The 17,493-nt window shown below is 58.9% G+C and overlaps 1 protein-coding gene across 1 annotated transcript; it reads left to right on the top strand.

Moving 5' to 3' along the window:
* The first annotated feature begins 507 nt into the window (after nucleotides 1–507).
* Nucleotides 508–17,394, top strand: HSD11B2 (hydroxysteroid 11-beta dehydrogenase 2). The gene is made up of 5 exons (XM_052798001.1): nucleotides 508–802; nucleotides 14,667–14,879; nucleotides 15,159–15,344; nucleotides 15,878–16,015; nucleotides 16,480–17,394. Exons 1-5 carry the CDS (start codon nucleotides 532–534, stop codon nucleotides 16,839–16,841), a joined length of 1,170 nt encoding a protein of 389 aa, XP_052653961.1. The 5' UTR covers nucleotides 508–531; the 3' UTR covers nucleotides 16,842–17,394.
* The last annotated feature ends 99 nt before the right edge of the window (nucleotides 17,395–17,493 follow it).

Raw genomic sequence — 17,493 nt, 5'->3', positions numbered from 1 at the left:
CATGATGTCCTGACCCATGCTGAAGCGAGCCGAGCTGAAGCGAGCCGTGCCAAGCTGAGCTGTGCCTGCCTAGGCGGCATCATGCCCTGAACCGTCCTGAGCTGAGCCGAGCCGTGCCGTAGGCGGCATGCTGTCCCGAGCCGTGCTGCACGGAGCTGAGCCGAGCCGAGCCAAGCCGAGCCATGCCTACCTGGGTGGCATTATCTCCCGCGCCCTCCCGAGCCGCGCTGAACCGCGCCGAGCGGAGCTGAACCGCGCCTAGCCAGGCGGCACCATGTCCCGAGCCGAGCCGAGCCAAGGCTCACGGGGTCCCGCCGGGCTCCGCGCCGCCGCCCCCCGCCCCGCTCCCCGCAGCGGGGTACCGGCGGGGCTCCGGGCCGGTACCGGCGGTGCCCGGTACCCCCGCCGCGGGCCCGATCGTCTCCCATTGGCGGGACCGGGAGCGGCCCCGCCCCTTTCCCACCGCCTGGGCGGTTATAAACGGGCGCGGCGGGGCCGGGCGCGGCGGCAGCGGCGGGGCCGGGGCCCGGGATGGAACCGGGGCTGGAGCGGTGGGCGTACGGCGCGCTGTGGGCGGCGCTGGCCGGTAGCCTGGCGTTACGGGCGGCCCGGCGGGCCCTGGGGCCGGGCCGGGGGCTGGTGCTGCCCTTGGCGCTGCTGGCCGGGCTGCAGAGCCTGTGCCGCGCCTGCCTGCCGCTGCCCCTGGGGCTCGCCCTGGCCGCCGCCGCCGCCTGCCTGCTGCTGTGGCGGGCATCGCCCCGCAGGTTGCTGCCGGTGGCGGGCAGAGCCGTTCTCGTCACAGGTGAGTGCGGGGACAGCGGCCTCGAAGCCCCGACGGCCCCGGCGTGGGGGCAGTGGGGAGCGGGTACCAGTCAGGTCCTGCAAGAGGGGGCCTGTCTGGGTGCCGTCCCACGGGCAGAGAGGTGGCCTGCTCGTCCCTCCTCCGTGTCCAAGCAGAACCGGCCGGGCCGTACCTGCTGTCGGCCTCGCCCTGAACTGAGGAGCCGTGAGGGAGTTGCGTTGGCCCCTGCAAAAGCAGCTCCTTGTGCATCGAGCACCCGTCGCGGCGCGATGCCGGGAGCTGCTTCCTCTGAAAGCCGGAAGATTGGATGGGACATGTGGTGGGGCTGGCGCAGGGCCGGAGTGCTGGTTTGGGAGCACCTCAGCTGGCCCAAGGGTTGTCTTCTCCTCCCCTCTGGAGTCATGCTTGTTCTTAGAAAGCTTCTCGTGGCACCTCTAGAGGCTACGACGGAGCCGGCTACCGGCGGCTGAGCACTGCTGCTTCAACCAGAGCTCTGTCCTGGGGGCAAACGAGGCTGTTCCCCCTCTTTGCAGGGGAATCCCCTGCTCAGCTGCTGCCCGCCTCCTCTTGGGGCTGCCTGGCACAGAGCTCCTCTGTGGGGAACGTGGCTCCGCGGGGAACGTGCTGTGCTCCCAGCCCAGGCTTCACACAGCTCTGGCTTTTGGTGGCTGAATCTCTTTGGGGCATCTTGGTATACAACTGCTTTCCTCTCTCCTTCCTCCTGGCAGTGGGACAGGAGGATGATGAAGGTAGCTGGGGTCAGCAGGTGCTTTGCTGTGAGATGACAGCAGCAGACATGGGATGAGGAGGAGGTGCTGGAGCCAGTGTGGTTGTTGCCGCAGGTGTGCTGGGAGGGTGCTGCTGGCTCCGCATGGATGTGTAGGGGAGGGAAACCCATGGGCATGACCTCAGTGGTGCTGCCAAGGACAGGAGCCCGCATCCTGGTGGGAATGGCTGGGCTGGGCTTGGAGACCCCCAAGCTGGAGAAGGGGATTTGCGCATTTCCTAGAAAATTGGGTCTTGTGATGGGGGGGTCTTTAAGAAGGAGAGGTGAGAGCCAGGTCCCCCGTCCGGCTCGAAGGGCTCTGCGGTGCCGGTGGGAAGCGGAGGGAGGCCTCTCGGAAGGAAGAAGCTTGGAGGAGCGAGGCAGCAGATGAATGAATGATTCAACTGAGTGAAGGTCAAAGCCGCGGCAGGGCAGGGCTGCCTGGGGAGGACATGTCTGACAGCCATGCGCTCGCAGGTGCCCTGTGGCACGCCAGGTCAAGCCAGCCCTGGCTCTGTGGCATTGCCTGTATAATTAGTGAGTCAGTGGCTGGAACAAGGTGTTCTTACCCTGGTGCATTGAGGTGACACCTCTGCAGCTCTGGTGTGTTTGCTCTCGGCTGTAAATACTTTGTGGTTTTACAGGTTCAAGGCGCAGCCTGTGGTGTGGGATCGACGTTTCCTTACTGCTGCTACAGCAGGTGCCTGCTAAGGGGCAGATGCGAGGGCTGCTCTGCCTGGGATGGCATCCCTCGCTTGAGTATTTGCATAGTAATTGGCCTGATTCTTTTGCGGATTAATTCTGGACACCTCCTGGCAACTGGGTATTGAGTCACTGCTGGTGTCTCCTGTGGGAGCAGCCAGGGAGGATCAGTGCAGGAGCAAGCTCTTGGAGAAAGGCAGCCTGACCTTCCTTCTCTTGCCCATGGGAAGCAAAACACAGCAGAGGGAGAAACGTGGAGTTGGGTGCCCAGGGATACTGGGCATCAGTGAAGGTGTGTGAGCCATGCTGGCTGTCATGCTAGACCTTGCAGGTCAGCTGAGAAATGCAATAAAGTCCCTTCCTGATGCCCGCTGTGGAGCAGTGCAGCTCCCAGCCCAAAAAGCTTTGGGCATTGTTTCCTCTTTTCTACATTTCTTGCTGCTGGCTTAATCCTGTGGCAGGGAGTTGCACAGGTGATGCTTAACTGGAGCAAGGGAATGTGGCTGCAGTGCTGTTGTACCTCCCGGTTGAGGGGTCCCAGCTGTTCCAGCTGCCCACTCTCCCAGACCCCCTGGGACCAACCCCAAGTCCAGCTCTGCCTGTGATGCTCCAACCCCAAGTCCAGCTCTGCCTGTGATGCTCCAGCCCCATGTGCTGGTCTGGACATGGCTGGCTGATCAAAACTTAGTTTACGGGAGGGGTTGAAGGAAAACTCACTGTGCAGCTCAGTGGGAAAGTAGCAGAGCAGATGCGGAGCTGCAGAGCAAAGCTGCTGACCCTGTGCAGGGGCTACAAAGCTGTGGTGTTTCCCATCTCTTGCAGGTTTGCATTTCAGGGGCTGGGATTTGGCTGGAGCAGGGATGGGCAGCTGCCTGCTGCTGGAGGGGAGTGAGAAATGCTGCAGTCTTCCATGGTGCATCCCCTGGGCTAGCAAAGTAGGTGACCACTTAGTGCCTGCAGTGCTGTTTATCTGTGGCTGTGACTTTGGGGCTCTTGCTCTGCATCCTGATGGTCTGGCTTCTCCAGGAGTGTGGCTCTCATGTCTGCAGCCTGGCTTCGGGGCAGGGGGTGAGGAAAGTGTTAATCCTGCCTTCCTAGGGGAGGTCACAGCTGTTTGCAGTGAGGAGGAGAATGCCCTCCTGTGCAGCTGGGCTGGGAGAGGTCAGCCCTGGGAGTTCGGACAGGATGAGGAGGGGAGTGGAGATCAGCTGCTCTGGCCCAGGGCTGGGAGGGAGACGGCAGCAGTTTCCATGCTGCCCTTGATGTGCTGTCCTGAGCCTGCCTGTGAGCCCAAACCTGCCTCCAAGATGAGCCCAAGGTCTGGCCCAGGCCTTGGCCAAGCATGGGAGGCTGCAGGGACCCCAGTGTGCCTGCAGTATGAGCAGCTGCTGATCAAGCACCAGAAAGCTGCAAGGCAGCTGATACCTGGTATCCCTCACCACCAGTGTGTGGTCAGGGCACCCCAGGGTGCTGATGCTGGTGGCTGGCACTGCTGGCCAGTGGTGCAAGTGTATGCTGGAGGCTCACCAGGAGCAGCCTTGCTCTGAGCATCAAACGGTAGGCTTCTGTGTGTGTGTGCCCCTTCCAGAGTCTGAAAACAGCACTATCGGGTGTCCTTGGGTGCTTTGGAGTCCTCTGAGCTGTGTGAGCAAAGAGGAAGGGTGTTGCTTGTATCCCCTATCTCTTTCCTATCGAGAATCAATATAAAAAGCGGTCCAGCCTCTGTAGCTTGTGCAAGGGGGATGGTCTGCGAGAGCAGCCTTGGAGGGAGGTGATGAACTGTCACTGCTTGGCCTCACCAGGTCCAGGCTGACAGCACTTCATGCAAGGCTTGGCTTTGACCTGGGTCAGTTTAGATGTGAGCCTAGATCATCCTTTGGTCCCTGTGGTCTTAGTTGGATGCCTCTGAAATTCGGTGAGTCCACAGAAACCACCCAACACAACTGGGTTTAGTGTCTGGAGGTGGTAGAGGGATGGCCGTGAGCACCCTGGGGCTCTGCTGTGCAGCTGGAGCAGTTGTGAGTCCCTTGCTGTTGTGTAGCTCTGCTGTGTGTGACTGCTTGGGGTGGTTTTTCAGACCATAGGTAATTGCCTGATCCTCAGAAAGGACTGAATGCAAACCAGCCCATAGACCTTGCATACCTGCAGGGTTTTGCCGCAGCAGAGGGAAGACACGAGTTGTGTAGCAAGGTATTGATTCTTCAGCTTGGATGAGAAGTTGAAAACAGTGAATTGTTGCTCTGTGTGTAAAGGTTGCACCTGAATTACACAGCTCTGAAATAACCTAAAGCCATAGGAGTGCTGCCTGGGGGAGGTGATTTGGGTCTCTTGCATCCTTGCTCCTTCTTGGTGTAGCCTACAAAGCCAGGAAGCACCTGCAGACCAGTCTGTCCCCCAACAAATCATCTTTGTGAACAAAACCAGTTGGCAGGTCAGGGTGCTCCAGAGCCAAACCTGCCATGTTCTCCTCTATTCTCCTCCTTCCTCGCTGCAGGGGAAACTCAGTTTTCCTGGTGAGGCTCTCTTGTTACAATTGCATGCCCCATTAACAATCTGAAATGGGTCAGAGCTTCAGATCATGCTCAAGGTTAACAGAGGTTTTGCAACTTGATTGTAGTCAAGCGGAGCTTTGACGTTTCCCATGGACTCAACAGATGTTGAAGTATCATCTGGTGACTGTGGCAGGACAGAGTGATTCAATCCAGATGGGATTCTCACAGTTCTGCCATGAAGGTAAATCACTTTCCTTTGTAAAAGAGCAGCATCGCTCCCATCTGGACTTTGATGTTGTCTCTTAGACCTGTTTTCCAGCTAAACTGGGTGATTGAGAAATGTCGGGGGTCCAGATTTTGGGGCTGTCAAGTAATGCATGCTGGCTTCAGGATGAGCACGTCTGCTCCAGGTGGAGCACCAGCATGGCACGCTCACAGACTGTATTTGGTGCTGAGCCTGCCAGCAGCCCTGTGATGAGTAAAGCTTCATGCAGAGGCACTATAGCTCTCCAGAGGCAACTTCCACTCTGCTTCTGGAGCTGGTGAGCCAGCTTAGAGATACCTGGGGTCTTACCCAGGTTAAATGCAGGCTGAAAATCAGCTCGTTCCCTGGAACTGCTTTGGTTTTTCCAGGATCTATTAAAAATTAACAGCAGAGACAACTGTTCCTCCAAGCTGAGACGAGGGGGACAGGACAAAAACCAAACACCCAAACTCCAACCCTGGTGTACAAGCAATCCCTTACATATTTAAAGGAAAAAAAAAATGCAACATTTGACTCTAGTTATGGGGTTTGCTGCTGGTTTCTGGGAGTAGAGCAGAAAACCTGCTTTCTCTATCTCTCTTTGCAGGGCTGAAGCTCTCCCCCCACTTTGTCAGCAGCCCTCCATGGTTTTAGGATTCTTCTTGCCCTTGCTAGGTTTCTTCAGAAACAGATACCTACCCCTGCTCACTGCAGACATGTAGATATATACACTCAGCTTTTTCTCACTTATCTATTAAATAAGCATTTTTGAAGCCCACTAATGACACAGACCTGTTGGGGTGGTTTTTTTAGCACTGTTAACCAAAAATTATGAGCACAGCTAATTAGGAGGAAAAGCACATAGAAGTTGCACACTGTGGGAGAACAGAGTTGGTAGAGAAACCCAAGCTGGCTTGATTAGTGCTCAGGGTTATGCGGGGACATGAGAGTAACAAAGCAGAGACTTCCCTGCAGAAATGAGATTGTCAGATGGGAATGGATACTTTGGAAGAAGTGTAGGCAGTTGCTGCCCTGTAGCCCAATGAGCAGCACATCTTTAATGAGGTCTGGGATTGTGTTACCCACTGTTGAGTCTAGCTCCCCTCAAGCCAGGATCTGGTTACAGAAGAGCCGTGCTGCTTTTACTACTGGTAGCACAGGGGTGGTGGGCTTGCCCAGCCAGGGTTTGGCTTGAGCAGGGATGGGGGGGTGTCTTCAAGGTGCCTCCACCAAGCCTGGGCAAGCATTTGCCTTCTCCCAATGGTCTTCTTTCAGTGCTGGCCCAAAACCCCTGCTGGGGGACCTCTGCTTGCCCAGCTGACCCATGCAGGAGGAAAGGCTGCAGGGCTTTCATGCCTTTTCACCTCCTGATGTTCCTCCTGTAATCTCAGATCTGAGATACCACTGCAGAGCCTGCAAGGTGGAAAACACCCAAGACCATTGCCCTCATGCTGCCAGTGTGTTGCTAGAGGTATAGTTTGGGACTTTTTTTTTTTTAAACCTTGCCCAGCATTATGCCTGTTACCTCCTTCTCAAGGTGCTATGGTACATCCACCATCTCCAGTCCCCGTTCCTCTGTCCCAGCCTGTGCGTGCTTCCACATGCAATGTATCCCTTCTGCTTCCTTCTGCCCTGGAGAGCTGCCAGCCCCTGAGCTTTATCAACTTCCCTGTTGGAAGCTGGCTTCCCTGTCGCACATGGTGCTGTCCCAGGATTTGCTGGCTCTAAGGCTGTAATCTTGAAAAGCAGTTTTCAGCTTTAAAGGCTTTGTGGTGGTGCATCCTTTTGCTGGGTGGTTGACCCTGGGGAGCCAGATGGTGGGTGCTCCCCAGGCAGGCTGGGGATGGAGAGGAGGGATGGGCTGGTGAGCCAAGGTCCTGGAGGAGGTACCTGCTGTGATGTCTTCTGTGGATGCTTTGAATGTCTGGCCTCTTCTTTCAAGCCTTTCTCTGTTTCTTCTGGTGGTGGTGGTGATCTTCTTGTGCTGGGTCTCTCAGCTTCCACCAGACATACCTGTGAGCAGATTTGTGATCCCTCTCTACCCTGTTTCTCTGCTCTGGTTGCCATGCTCCAGTTTGGCATAAACATCATGCTGTGTGCATCTGCTTCTCATGACCCTGTCCAATGATGCTGTGACCGATGCTTGCTCCTCTCCAGGGTCCCAGTTACCAGGTGAGGACAAGCTCTATAACCTGGGGTGTGCAGCCATCCCTTGGTGACTTCTGTCCCCCCTTCAGCTGGTGTGCTGGGCTCTGCCTGTGCTGTCCCAAGCTGAAGGGCACGTGTGGGTGCTGCCCTGTGCATTGCCGTTCAGCCTTGGTCAGCACAACTGTGTCCAAGCACATCAGCCTGGAGGGCCACCTTCATGTATTTTGGGAAAATGCACCAAAATAGTCTTGTGATACTCAAACTCTGACTCTGAAGAGCTGGTGGGAGCTGCAGGTGGAGGGTGAGGAGGGGACAACTTAAATCAGGTACAGAAGGGGCTGGTGGGGCTTGAGGTGGCCATAGGGGTATGGCTCTTAGCCTGGAGGTCTAAACAGCTTGATGTGTTGCAAAAGCTGTCTTGGCTGAAGCTCAGCTGGTGGTCACTCAAGTGTTTTGCTCAGTTTCTAAAAAAAAAAAAAAACAAAAAAAAAACCAAAAAAAACCCAACCCCAAACAAACCCCCAAAACCTGAGCTCCACATGGATCTGGAAGCTGCAAGGGAGCAAATGCAGAGCCCATTGTGATGTGGGGATGGGCAGGGCTTGCACCCATTTTTCTGCTTGCCTGGGCTTGTGGTATGTGGTGGGAGTTTATTCTTGTGACAAGGGGAGTGATGAGATGGCACCTTACAAGCAAAGTAGAATTTCATCACCAAAATACACCTGAACCGATATAACTCCACTGAAACTGCTGTAGCTTTTTTTTTTTTTTCATTTTTTTTTCCCTGGCTGTGGCTGGTGGAGCTTTCCGGCTTCCCAGCTTGGCTCCCACCTGGCCTCTCCCTCTCCAAGATCCCAGGCAGATGTGTTACTGGCACTGGCTTGGCATCGGCACTGATCCGGTCAAGCTGTCCCTGGGCCATGGGCGTCCTTCCCAGCGACAGCTCTTGCTGATGGATGACTTTCGCAGCTCAACGGCTCCATGTTCCCGGTTCGCCGTGTTCCCTCTGAAGGTGATTATTAATCCGGTTATCACCACAGCTCTTCACAACTTCCTCTTCTTGGGGGGATATCCATCTAGGACATCCCCGGCAGTGCCCTTTCCCAGGTAATGTCTGTGCTGCTGCTTCTCTTGCTCATCCCTGCCTGCAGAAGGCTCGAATCCTTGACGGCGGGAGTCTGGCCGCTTCTTTTGGCGAGAGGATCTGCCCTCGGTGGAGGCGGCAGCTGCTGGAAGATGCCGTCCAGCCCCGGGAAGCGGCGAGTGGCTGCTTCTACGAAATTCCTCTGCCCTTTTTCTGTGAAACCCCAAAGTGCTGCAGCGTTACTGGGAAGAGAGGTACTTCCTCCGCCCCGCCTGTTTGTGAGCCCTGGGTTTATCCTCACCAGCAGCAGCATCACTGCTGTGCCGGGGCTGGGTTATCGCCTGGGCTGTGCTGTGCCTGCTGCTCCTGTGTCTGAAGAAGACTCTGGTGCTTTTGCACCTGCTGACTCTGCTGGTGCAAGCCCTTAGACTGAGCTTAGTGGGTCTGGGTGTGAAGCTGCCCTCCTGAGAGCTTAAAGCCTGGGCTGAGGCTGACCGCAAGCTCGTGGATGGATCCTCGAGCATCTCGCCAGGCACTGGCCTTGTGCAGTGGAAGGTGGCTGGGCTCATTTCTGTCTTGGCTGCACCAGGGCCATTTGCAATGTAACAAGCTCCTGGCTTCGTTAGCCCTGCTGGCTGCAAGCAGCATCTGCTGCCTACAGCTTGGGGGGGGGGGGGGGGCGGGGTATAAGGCATCTGGGGGGGCTTTTAGTGATGGGGAGGGCTGTGGCTCCTGACACTGATTTATCTTATGGCTGTTCTTGTGCTGTTGGGTCCCCAATACTGAGGCACTGGAGCTGGCACCTGCTCCTGAGAAATGGGCTTTAATTCAGGAGCTGTGGGCCCATCTGTGCCAGCCTCGGGGCTCCTTGTCATCTCTGTCTGGCTGCTTCGGGTTGTCTAGGCAGAAAATCAGATTTTTTCCCCCCTTCTGTTTTGTTTAAGTGAAAGATATCTTCCTGGGTGGAGGTGATGGTGTGTGAGGCTTCAGAAACACTTGGCTAATCCTTTGTAATTCACACCATCTGGCCCTTGTCCCCAGTGTGGAGGGGGGTTGGGTCACCTGTGTACCCCCTGTGGTGATGGGCATCCCCAGCTCTGCCTTCTGCTGTGGTCCATGGGCCTCCCAGGGGGGCTCAGGGGCTGCCTGACCCCCCACCTGGACCCATAGAACTTGCTGGAGGGATGCAGATGTGGCACTTTGTCCCAGGATGCAGGAGCTGTCAGCATCCTGGCCAGTAATCTCCCTCCGGCATAGCTGTGCTGTGCAGGGGGTCCCCGGGAAGCAGTGTGTGCCCCCCTTTGGCTCAGGTCCTGCCTGGGGAAGGAGGCTGAGGCTTTGCTTGGGAGGGGGGCTTGTGTGTTGTCCCCTCACCAGGGATTTGGGGATGGGATTTGGGTCATCCCTGGAGGCATGCATCTCCCTGAGTTTAATTTAATTTAATTAGGCTCATGGCTTCCCAAAACCAGGCACCGAGGACCAGCAGCAGCATCACTGGGGCTGCTACCACCCTGGCCCCATCCGCCAGCACCCAGGCACAGAGGCTGCTTGTGGGGGGCTCCGTGGGGAGCGGGGATACCCTGCTGCCAGCACAGCATGCTGTGGTGCGAGCCGCCGGCTGGGGTGTGGTTTCCTGTTGACGATGATGCCACCAGCTGCAGTGGGGTTGGGGGGGGCTGCCAGTGCCCCTGCCTGGCCCTGCTCCCCCAGCAGGACCTTGGGTGCAGGCGGGCGGTGGGTGATGGCTGGCTGGGGAGGCTGGAGCTGGCAGGTGGCTGTGGTGGCTCAGCTGCCATGGGCACAGGTGCTCCTGCTGTCCCCTCCCTCCCCAGTGCCCTGCCAAGAATTTGTTCCCTCTTGCCTGGGGCTTACATCACCCCTTTATCACTCCTTGCTCCAAACATGGGCGGCATCCGGGAGGTGTTGGCCGCAGGGCCTTGCCCACGTGTGATTTTGCTGGGCGCTTCGTCCTGCCTGGACCTGTTCCGTACAGGGACACCCCCCCCCCCCCCCGAGTCCCTTTTGGGGTGCCCCATCCCCTCTGATGCCACCTTGCCCCGGGATTCCTCCTCCATGGGGTTCCCATGGCGCTCCCAGGATGGAGCCAGGATGACTGTCCCCAAGCACCTGAGCCAGGATCAGTCCCTGCTGCTCCCGTTCGGGTGCCCGGCAGAGCCTCCCTGCCACGCGGCTGGGCTCGATCCCATCCCGCACCCAGAGGAGCTGGGTCTGAGGTGGCGGTGATGAATCCTGCCGGGGCCAGAAGGCAACACCTCCAAGCAAAACATCAGCCGTGTTTAGCTTGGCATCCCAGGCAGGATTTGAGTTTGAGCCTATGGAAACAAGCAGCTCAGTGTGTTAATCTGCTCAGCCTCGGTGCCCTGGCTCCCCTCTGGCTGAAGGTGTCCTTGAGCCCCACACCATCCCAGGGCTGGGAGGCTGGTGACAGCCCTGTCTTGGCGAAGCATCTCGGACAGGGTGGTGGGACACACAGCCCAAAAGCTCTGTGTGGGAGGTGGGATTGATGTTCTGGGATTTAGGGAGCGGTGGCAGGGCTGTAGGGGGGAAGTGGGGCACTGAGGTGATGGCCCGCAGAGCTGGGGAGGGGGTGATGCTGCTCTAGGTGCCCAACCCAGCTGGCAAGCACCCAGTTGCCTCCTGGCTTGGTGAAAGATGGGGCATCCTCAAGGGATGCCCAGCAGCCGCCCTGCTGCCTGCCCTTGCTGCGGGTGCCCCTGGGGCTGCTGGCTGCCCATGCTGCCGGGGCTAACCCCAGGGGAGCCGGTCCATCAGAGGGATGCTCAGTCCTGGGGTAACCCCTCTCCAGCTTCCATGCTGAGGTCCCAGGCTGAGGTGGCCCTGGAGAGAGCAGCTCCTGGGGAGCTGCTGCTGTGCCCAGGCACCCACCAGGCTTTTGGCAGCTTTGCAGCTGCATGGAGCTTCTTCAGCCAAGCTGTGCTTCTAGCTGCTGAGTTTTGCAGGTCTGTGCTTATCCTTTCCCATCGTGTGTGGCTCAGGGATGAGGATGCATGGCTTGTGGCTTGAGCATGAGGATGCACAGCTTGCAGCTCCACAGCTCAGGGATGAGGATTCACGGCTCACAGCTCCGGTGGGGAAGCTGCTCCTGCATTGCATCGGGGTGAGCGCTGCGGACCTGTGCCACCAGCCCTCCATCACGTACCGTGCTGGCAGTGGGCGCAAGGGTGAGGGGGGTTGGTTGTGGTTTGGCAGCTCCCCGGCGGTAGCCATGTTATCACTCATCTCAGCTCTGCTCAGCAAACCGTGGTGTTGATTTTGAGCATGTGTCTATGCATGGCAGCCTTGGTGCTGGCTGCAGGAGCAGCGCGAATATGAGACAGCAAAAAGCCAGTGCCGTGCCATGCCTGACTCACCTGAAAACAATGGGCCCACACCAAACTGGGACAGCAGCTTCAGCCAGTGGCACATGAGCCCAACCTGGCTCCCAGCAGCGAGGAAGCGTGAGCGGTGCCTACCCCCACCACGGCTGGGCAGCGGAGGCTCAGGCAGGCTGGCCGGGAGCTGCTGGGCTGGCACAGCTCAGCCCTCCAGTGTCTCTGCTTTCACTGGCAAGGGGCATCTCTGGGTGGTGGGCACATGATGCTGCGTGGTCAGTCCTCTTCGCCCTCCCTGAGTGGGTGAGAGGGCACCCCAACGGTGATGCTGGAGGCCAAGCCTTTTTGCTTGCTCAAGACAGGTAAAGCTGGGGCTCGTTTGCCAAAATCCCAGCGGAGGCTGGTGTGCCCTGCTCCTGGGGGAGTCACTGCAGTGGCTGGAGCTTCTGCAAAGTCCCAGGGGAATTGCTGCCGACCCAGTGCTCCAGCAGAAGGCCAGCCAGCCCCTGGAGCCAGCATTTGCCCCCGCTTGCCGAGCCTGCGGAGTGCTGCTGGATTTTGCAGCCCAGGTTCAGGCTTCGCTCCTGCTGCAGCAAAAGCCTCTGGCTGCTGGCCTGGGGCCGATGGGGGGCTTTAACCCGCCTGCTCTCCTCTGCTGTGCTCCCTATGCTGGGCTTCTGCGCTCGGTCTGACCATGGTCCCTCCCGCCAGCACGGATGCAAAAACGGTTGGCAAGCTGGGAGCAGGGGAGCTGGCGCCGACATCTCCTCGTGATGCAGCATCCTTGGAGGGTGGTGTGCCCAGCGCCAGCCTCGCCGGGGCCATGCAGACTGGCTGGCTCCAGCGCTCCCGGCGGAGCTAAGCCAGCGGCAGCGGCTCTCATGCCAGCCCCGGCGAGGCCAGTGACTTGAGTGCTGGTAGCCACAGGGAGCGAGCATGGTCCTCAGCGAGCTGCTGTGCTTTGGGGCCATGTGTTATAGTCCCAGAGGGTTTAATTGTCCCTCCCTGCACTCTTGGCCATGCCTGAGCGCAGCGGCTGGGAAGCTGAGCAGTGCTGGAGACCTTAAATGACACCAGAGCATCCTCACCCTCCTGGCCCCGGGCCTCCTGCGAGGGGTGGTTTTTTTTTTTTTTTTTTTTTTTTTTGTGTGTGTGTGTGAATAAATTAAAACTTCCGAAACAAACCCTCCGACCGCCCCACTCCTTTAAGGCAAAACAAACCCTGCCTGGCTCGGACGGCACGCGGCTGTGTTTGCTCCCTCCTTGCCAGGCTTGCCTGTAACAACCCGGCAAACCTGTCTCTCGGGTTTTTGGGATGTTTCCCAGTGTTTTGAGGCTCAGGAGGTGACGGGGAGCTTGGTGTTTGGACTGGAAGTTTTTCTTGCCAGCTGGGGCAGGAGCAGCGCAGGTAACCGTGTCCTGGCGGCGGTGGTAGGCAGGGTGCTGGCTGCAGCACGGTGAGGCCGTGGCTGCGAGCACTTTTATTTTTGAACCTTATCTTTATTGCAGTTTTCTCCTGCCTTGTTGGGAAAAGCGAAATGCACCTTATCTGGCCAGCTGCTGGCAGCACGACCTGTTCCCAGCGAGGGGAGAGGCGGATGTGCAGCCGGCAGCCCACAGCAGCTTCGGCATCCCCTGCGGCACCGGGGGCGATGCTGAGCTGGCCCGGCATGCACCCATGATGGGTGCTGGGTGTTGCATGAGAAAGCAGGGTGGGGGGTCCCCCTGCAGCCCCTTCCTGCCAGCTGAGCACCTCCGGGGTGTGTTATTGCCCTGGCCTCTGGCCAGGGGCTTTATTATGGGTTTCTGCTGCAGCAATAAAGCCGAGCTGGGGACCAGCCTGTGGATGCCGAGCCGAGGATGGCTTAGCTAGCACCCCGGGAGCTGGAGCCAGCAGTGACCCAACCCCAGCCTGGGGGTGTGGGAGCAGGGAGCTGAAGGGGGGGCAGCCGGTCCCCATGCCCACCGAGGGGCTGCTGTCTCGTGGGGGCCCATGGAGTGGGTGGCAGTGCCCGGGGCTGCCGTTGCGTCAATCCTGGGGTGGCTCCAGGTGCCGGATAGGGCCCTTTCTCAGGCATGTCCTAAGGAGCACCCAAGGGTGCCAGGCAGGAGGGTGCAGGGCCCATGGGGCTGCCCCTGCAGCGCTCCCTTGTTAAAGGTTAATGTGACTGGGCAGCAGCAGTGGTGCAGGCTCCTCCGAGCTATCAGCACTGCCATCACCCCAGGAACAGGCTGTACCTTGCTGCTGCTGTTTGTTTGCATCCCAGCCGCTGTGCCCCGGCCACTGGTCCTGCAGCTGCCCCGTGACACCCAGCTCCTGCCCAGGCTGTCCCCCAGCCACCCCGACAGTGGCTTTGTGGGTGACGATGTCACCTGCAGTGCCCCTGCTCAAGCTGAAATGGAGGAGATGAGGCTGGACCCAGGCATGGCAGCACCCAGTGCTCTCCAGCATGGGACATCCCAGTCAGCTGCTCCCTTGAAGGATGAGGGGTGGCAGGAACAGACCAGGATCCCTCTTTTTTCCCTCCCCCTTTTTAATCCCCTCGGCACCCCAGCCAGGCAAGCAGTTGCTGTGCCTCTTGGCCACCATTTCTGGGAGGCAAAAAGCAGTCAGGGAGAGGCAGCGTCTCCCGTGGAGCCTTGTGCCAGCTCTGTATGGTGCCCGATGGAGCTTTTGGAGGCTATTTATTTTGGGGGTTGATGGCTCCCACCCCGCATCGCTCTGGGCTGTCCCAGTGCTTCAGCATGCCCGCAGTTTTACCTGAACCTCGCATCAAAGAGGCGCTCAGGGCACGATGGGGCTGCAGATAAGGGAGTGTTTTCTTCCTCCTGTGTGTGATGATAGAAAACAGCAGCTCCGTGACCTGCGAATGCCCCAGAGCAAGGTCATGTCCCTGGGAGCAGGGTGACGAGCCAGGGTGGTCCCGAGGAGGGGGACTAATGCCAGGGGGAGGGTTTGGTCCCTGAAGTTGGTCCCTGGGGATGCAGAGGCAGAGCTAGGGGGTCCCTGGGGGCTGCGGACAGCTGGCCGGTGGCTGTCACCACCCACTGCAGGTCTCCTCTTGGCTCTTGCAGGCTGTGACTCAGGCTTTGGGCAGGCGACGGCACAGCACTTGGACGCCATGGGCTTTCGGGTTTTTGCCAGCGTGCTGGACCCGCAGGGTTCCGGTGCCCAGGAGCTGCGCAGGAGCTGCTCGCCGAGTCTGACGCTGCTGCAGATGGACCTGACCAAGCCGGAGGACATCCAGCGTGTCCTGCAGCACATCCAGGCCCACACCAACAGCACAGGTAGGAGCCCTTGGTACACCCCCTCCCCAGGGACCCCATGCAGCTTCCCGGGACCTCAGCCTGCAGCCAGTGTGGCAGTGCCAGGCCTCTATGTGCTCCCCACTGTGGGCTGCATCCCTGCAGGCACCTGTGCCAACAGCCTCTGCTAATGGGGCTTGTCCTGGGGCACCCAACAATTCCCCTGCAGGACCCCCATGAGCTGGGGAGTAGCTGGGGGTAGCCAGGGTGGGGGGGGTGTCACCCATTCGGGTCACCTCTTTGAGCATCCCATCCCTGCAGGGCTCTGGGGACTGGTGAACAACGCTGGCTTCAATGACACCATTGCCGATGCCGAGCTCTCACCGCTGGGCAAATTTCGCACCTGCATGGAGGTGAACTTCTTCGGTTCGCTGGAGCTCACCAAGGGGCTGCTGCCCCTGCTCCGCTCCACCGGCGGCCGCATTGTCACCGTGAGCAGCCCCGCAGGTGAGCAGCCTGCCTTCGGCATGGCCCACCAGACCCCTGGCACCCCCAGCCTGGGTATGGGTCAGGCATCCCCATGGTGCAGCACGGCTCCTACCCGCCCCGGGCACCTCCACCTCCCCAGCCAGCCTGCATCAGGCTGGCACCAGCGACCTGGTGGCATTGCTGAGCCCCAAAGCGGGCACCCAGAAATGGGGAGCCATGGGGCTCTTTGTGCATCCTGGAGACAGGCAACCCAGTGGCAGGCAGTGTGGGCAACCCCAGCCCAGCTGCCACACGCCTACATTGGAGATGACAACCCCAAGCTTTGGCTGGCCGGGGAGGGAAAACCAGCTTCCTCTTCCCGCCATCCCCCCCCCCATTAAAACACACTAATTTGAAGCAAATTCCAGTTGCTTTCTCAGCAAAACAAAACCTAAGCCCTTGTGCAGGGGCCAGGAGCGTGGCCCTACGCAAGCCCTCCTGGTCCCTGCCTGCCCCCAACCACACAGACAGCTGCCCGAGAGCTCGCTCACTCATCCTTTTGCTCCTGCAAGGTGACCTACCCTTCCCCTGCCTGGCAGCCTACGGGGCCTCAAAGGCAGCCCTCAGCCTGCTCATGGACACCTTCCGCAGCGAGCTCCAGCCCTGGGGGGTCAAAGTCAGCCTCGTCCTGCCTGGCTACTACAAAACAGGTAAGAGGGTCGGTGCCCACTTGCTACCTGTGCCCACAGGCAAAGGGCAGGTAACTTGGGGAGGCAGAAGATGGGGCAATAGCAGGAGCAGCTGGTGGTGCAGGATGCAACTTCTGAGCATCCCCAGCCACCTCCCTGGGGATGATGGCCCTCCTGTGGCCTTTGGGCTCCAGTTGCTGTGAGGAAGGGTCAGGATCAAGCCCTGCCAGCAGTTCTTCTGCTACCAGGGCTGGCTGAACCAGCTCAGCCATGTTTATGGTAGCACTGTCCCCCTTGCAGGCAGGGTTCAAGACTGCTGGCCCAGTCCCACAACACCAAGAGCCACCACGGTGCTCCCACCGTGCTTCCCTCATGGCATATCTTTTCCCAGGAGGCTGGGAGCAGACTGGGGACTGCTGGCACCCATGCCAGGGGGGCTGGAGGAGGGGGGACCACACAGCTCACAGGGGGCCACGTCCTTGCAGGGACAACATGCGACCCTGCCTTCTGGAACCTGCAGAAGCAGCAGCTGGTGGCCAGCCTGCCCCGGGAGCTGCTGCAGGCCTATGGCGAGGACTACGTGGAGGAGATCAACCGCCAGTTCATCCAGTTCATGAAGGTGGCGGTGGAGGACCTCAGCGCAGTGGTGAACAGCATCACGGACGGGCTCCTGGCTGCCAACCCAGCTGTGCGCTACTACCCAGGGCAGGGCCTTGGGCTCATGTATTTCATACACCGCTACCTGCCGTATTTCGTCCGAGACTTGTTCTTGAAAGGATTCTTCATCAACCCCAAGCTGCCCCGAGCGCTGCGGCAAGAGCACCACAACGACGTGAAGAAGGCCTGACCTTGGCCCACATGCGGTCGCGGGGCAGGAGCGAGCCTTCTCCCGGGATTTCTAGGCACACCAGCCCCCGAGCGCGTGCACAGCCACCGGCATCACCCTCCTGCACCGCAGGGGAACAATCAGCACTAGATGTTAAAAACCAAATTGCTTTCCAAAATCAGGCAGATCTATTTTCTACTGTGCAAGAATCAACGTTTTCTAGAGACCTTGTTTTTGTATTTTTTCTAACTGTGCATCCTCCAAGGGGGCCAGCCCTGCCTGACTCAGCAGCTCTGCACCATGGGCTGGGATATACCTCAGGTTTTTCTCAGCTACCCGACATCTTCCTCACTGCTGTCGGAGCTGCATTTGTCTCCGTCACCTCTTGACTGGGTCAGGCCTGAGACCCTGTGGCTGCTGCTGTGCCAGCCCCTGCCTCCCTGCCATTCATTACACACTCCACATGCTCCCAGCGAGCACAGGGGCTGAGGCCAGGCTGCCAGTGCTGCAGAGCTCTTCACGAGATGAACTACATGATTGTCACTTTTTAAATAAATCTGTTCTTGATATGCCACCGGGCTCTGGCAGTCTCCTTCCGCAGTGCAGCACTGCAATGCTTGGCCAGGGATGCCCTGCCTGTGGGCAGAGCTGAGCTGGGTCACAGCTGGCACCA

This window comes from Harpia harpyja, chromosome 9, assembly GCF_026419915.1.
Source record: "Harpia harpyja isolate bHarHar1 chromosome 9, bHarHar1 primary haplotype, whole genome shotgun sequence".
Classification (NCBI taxonomy): Eukaryota; Metazoa; Chordata; class Aves; order Accipitriformes; family Accipitridae; genus Harpia; species Harpia harpyja.
Note: the sequence above shows the minus strand (reverse complement) of the source record. Positions and strands in the feature narration are given on the sequence as shown.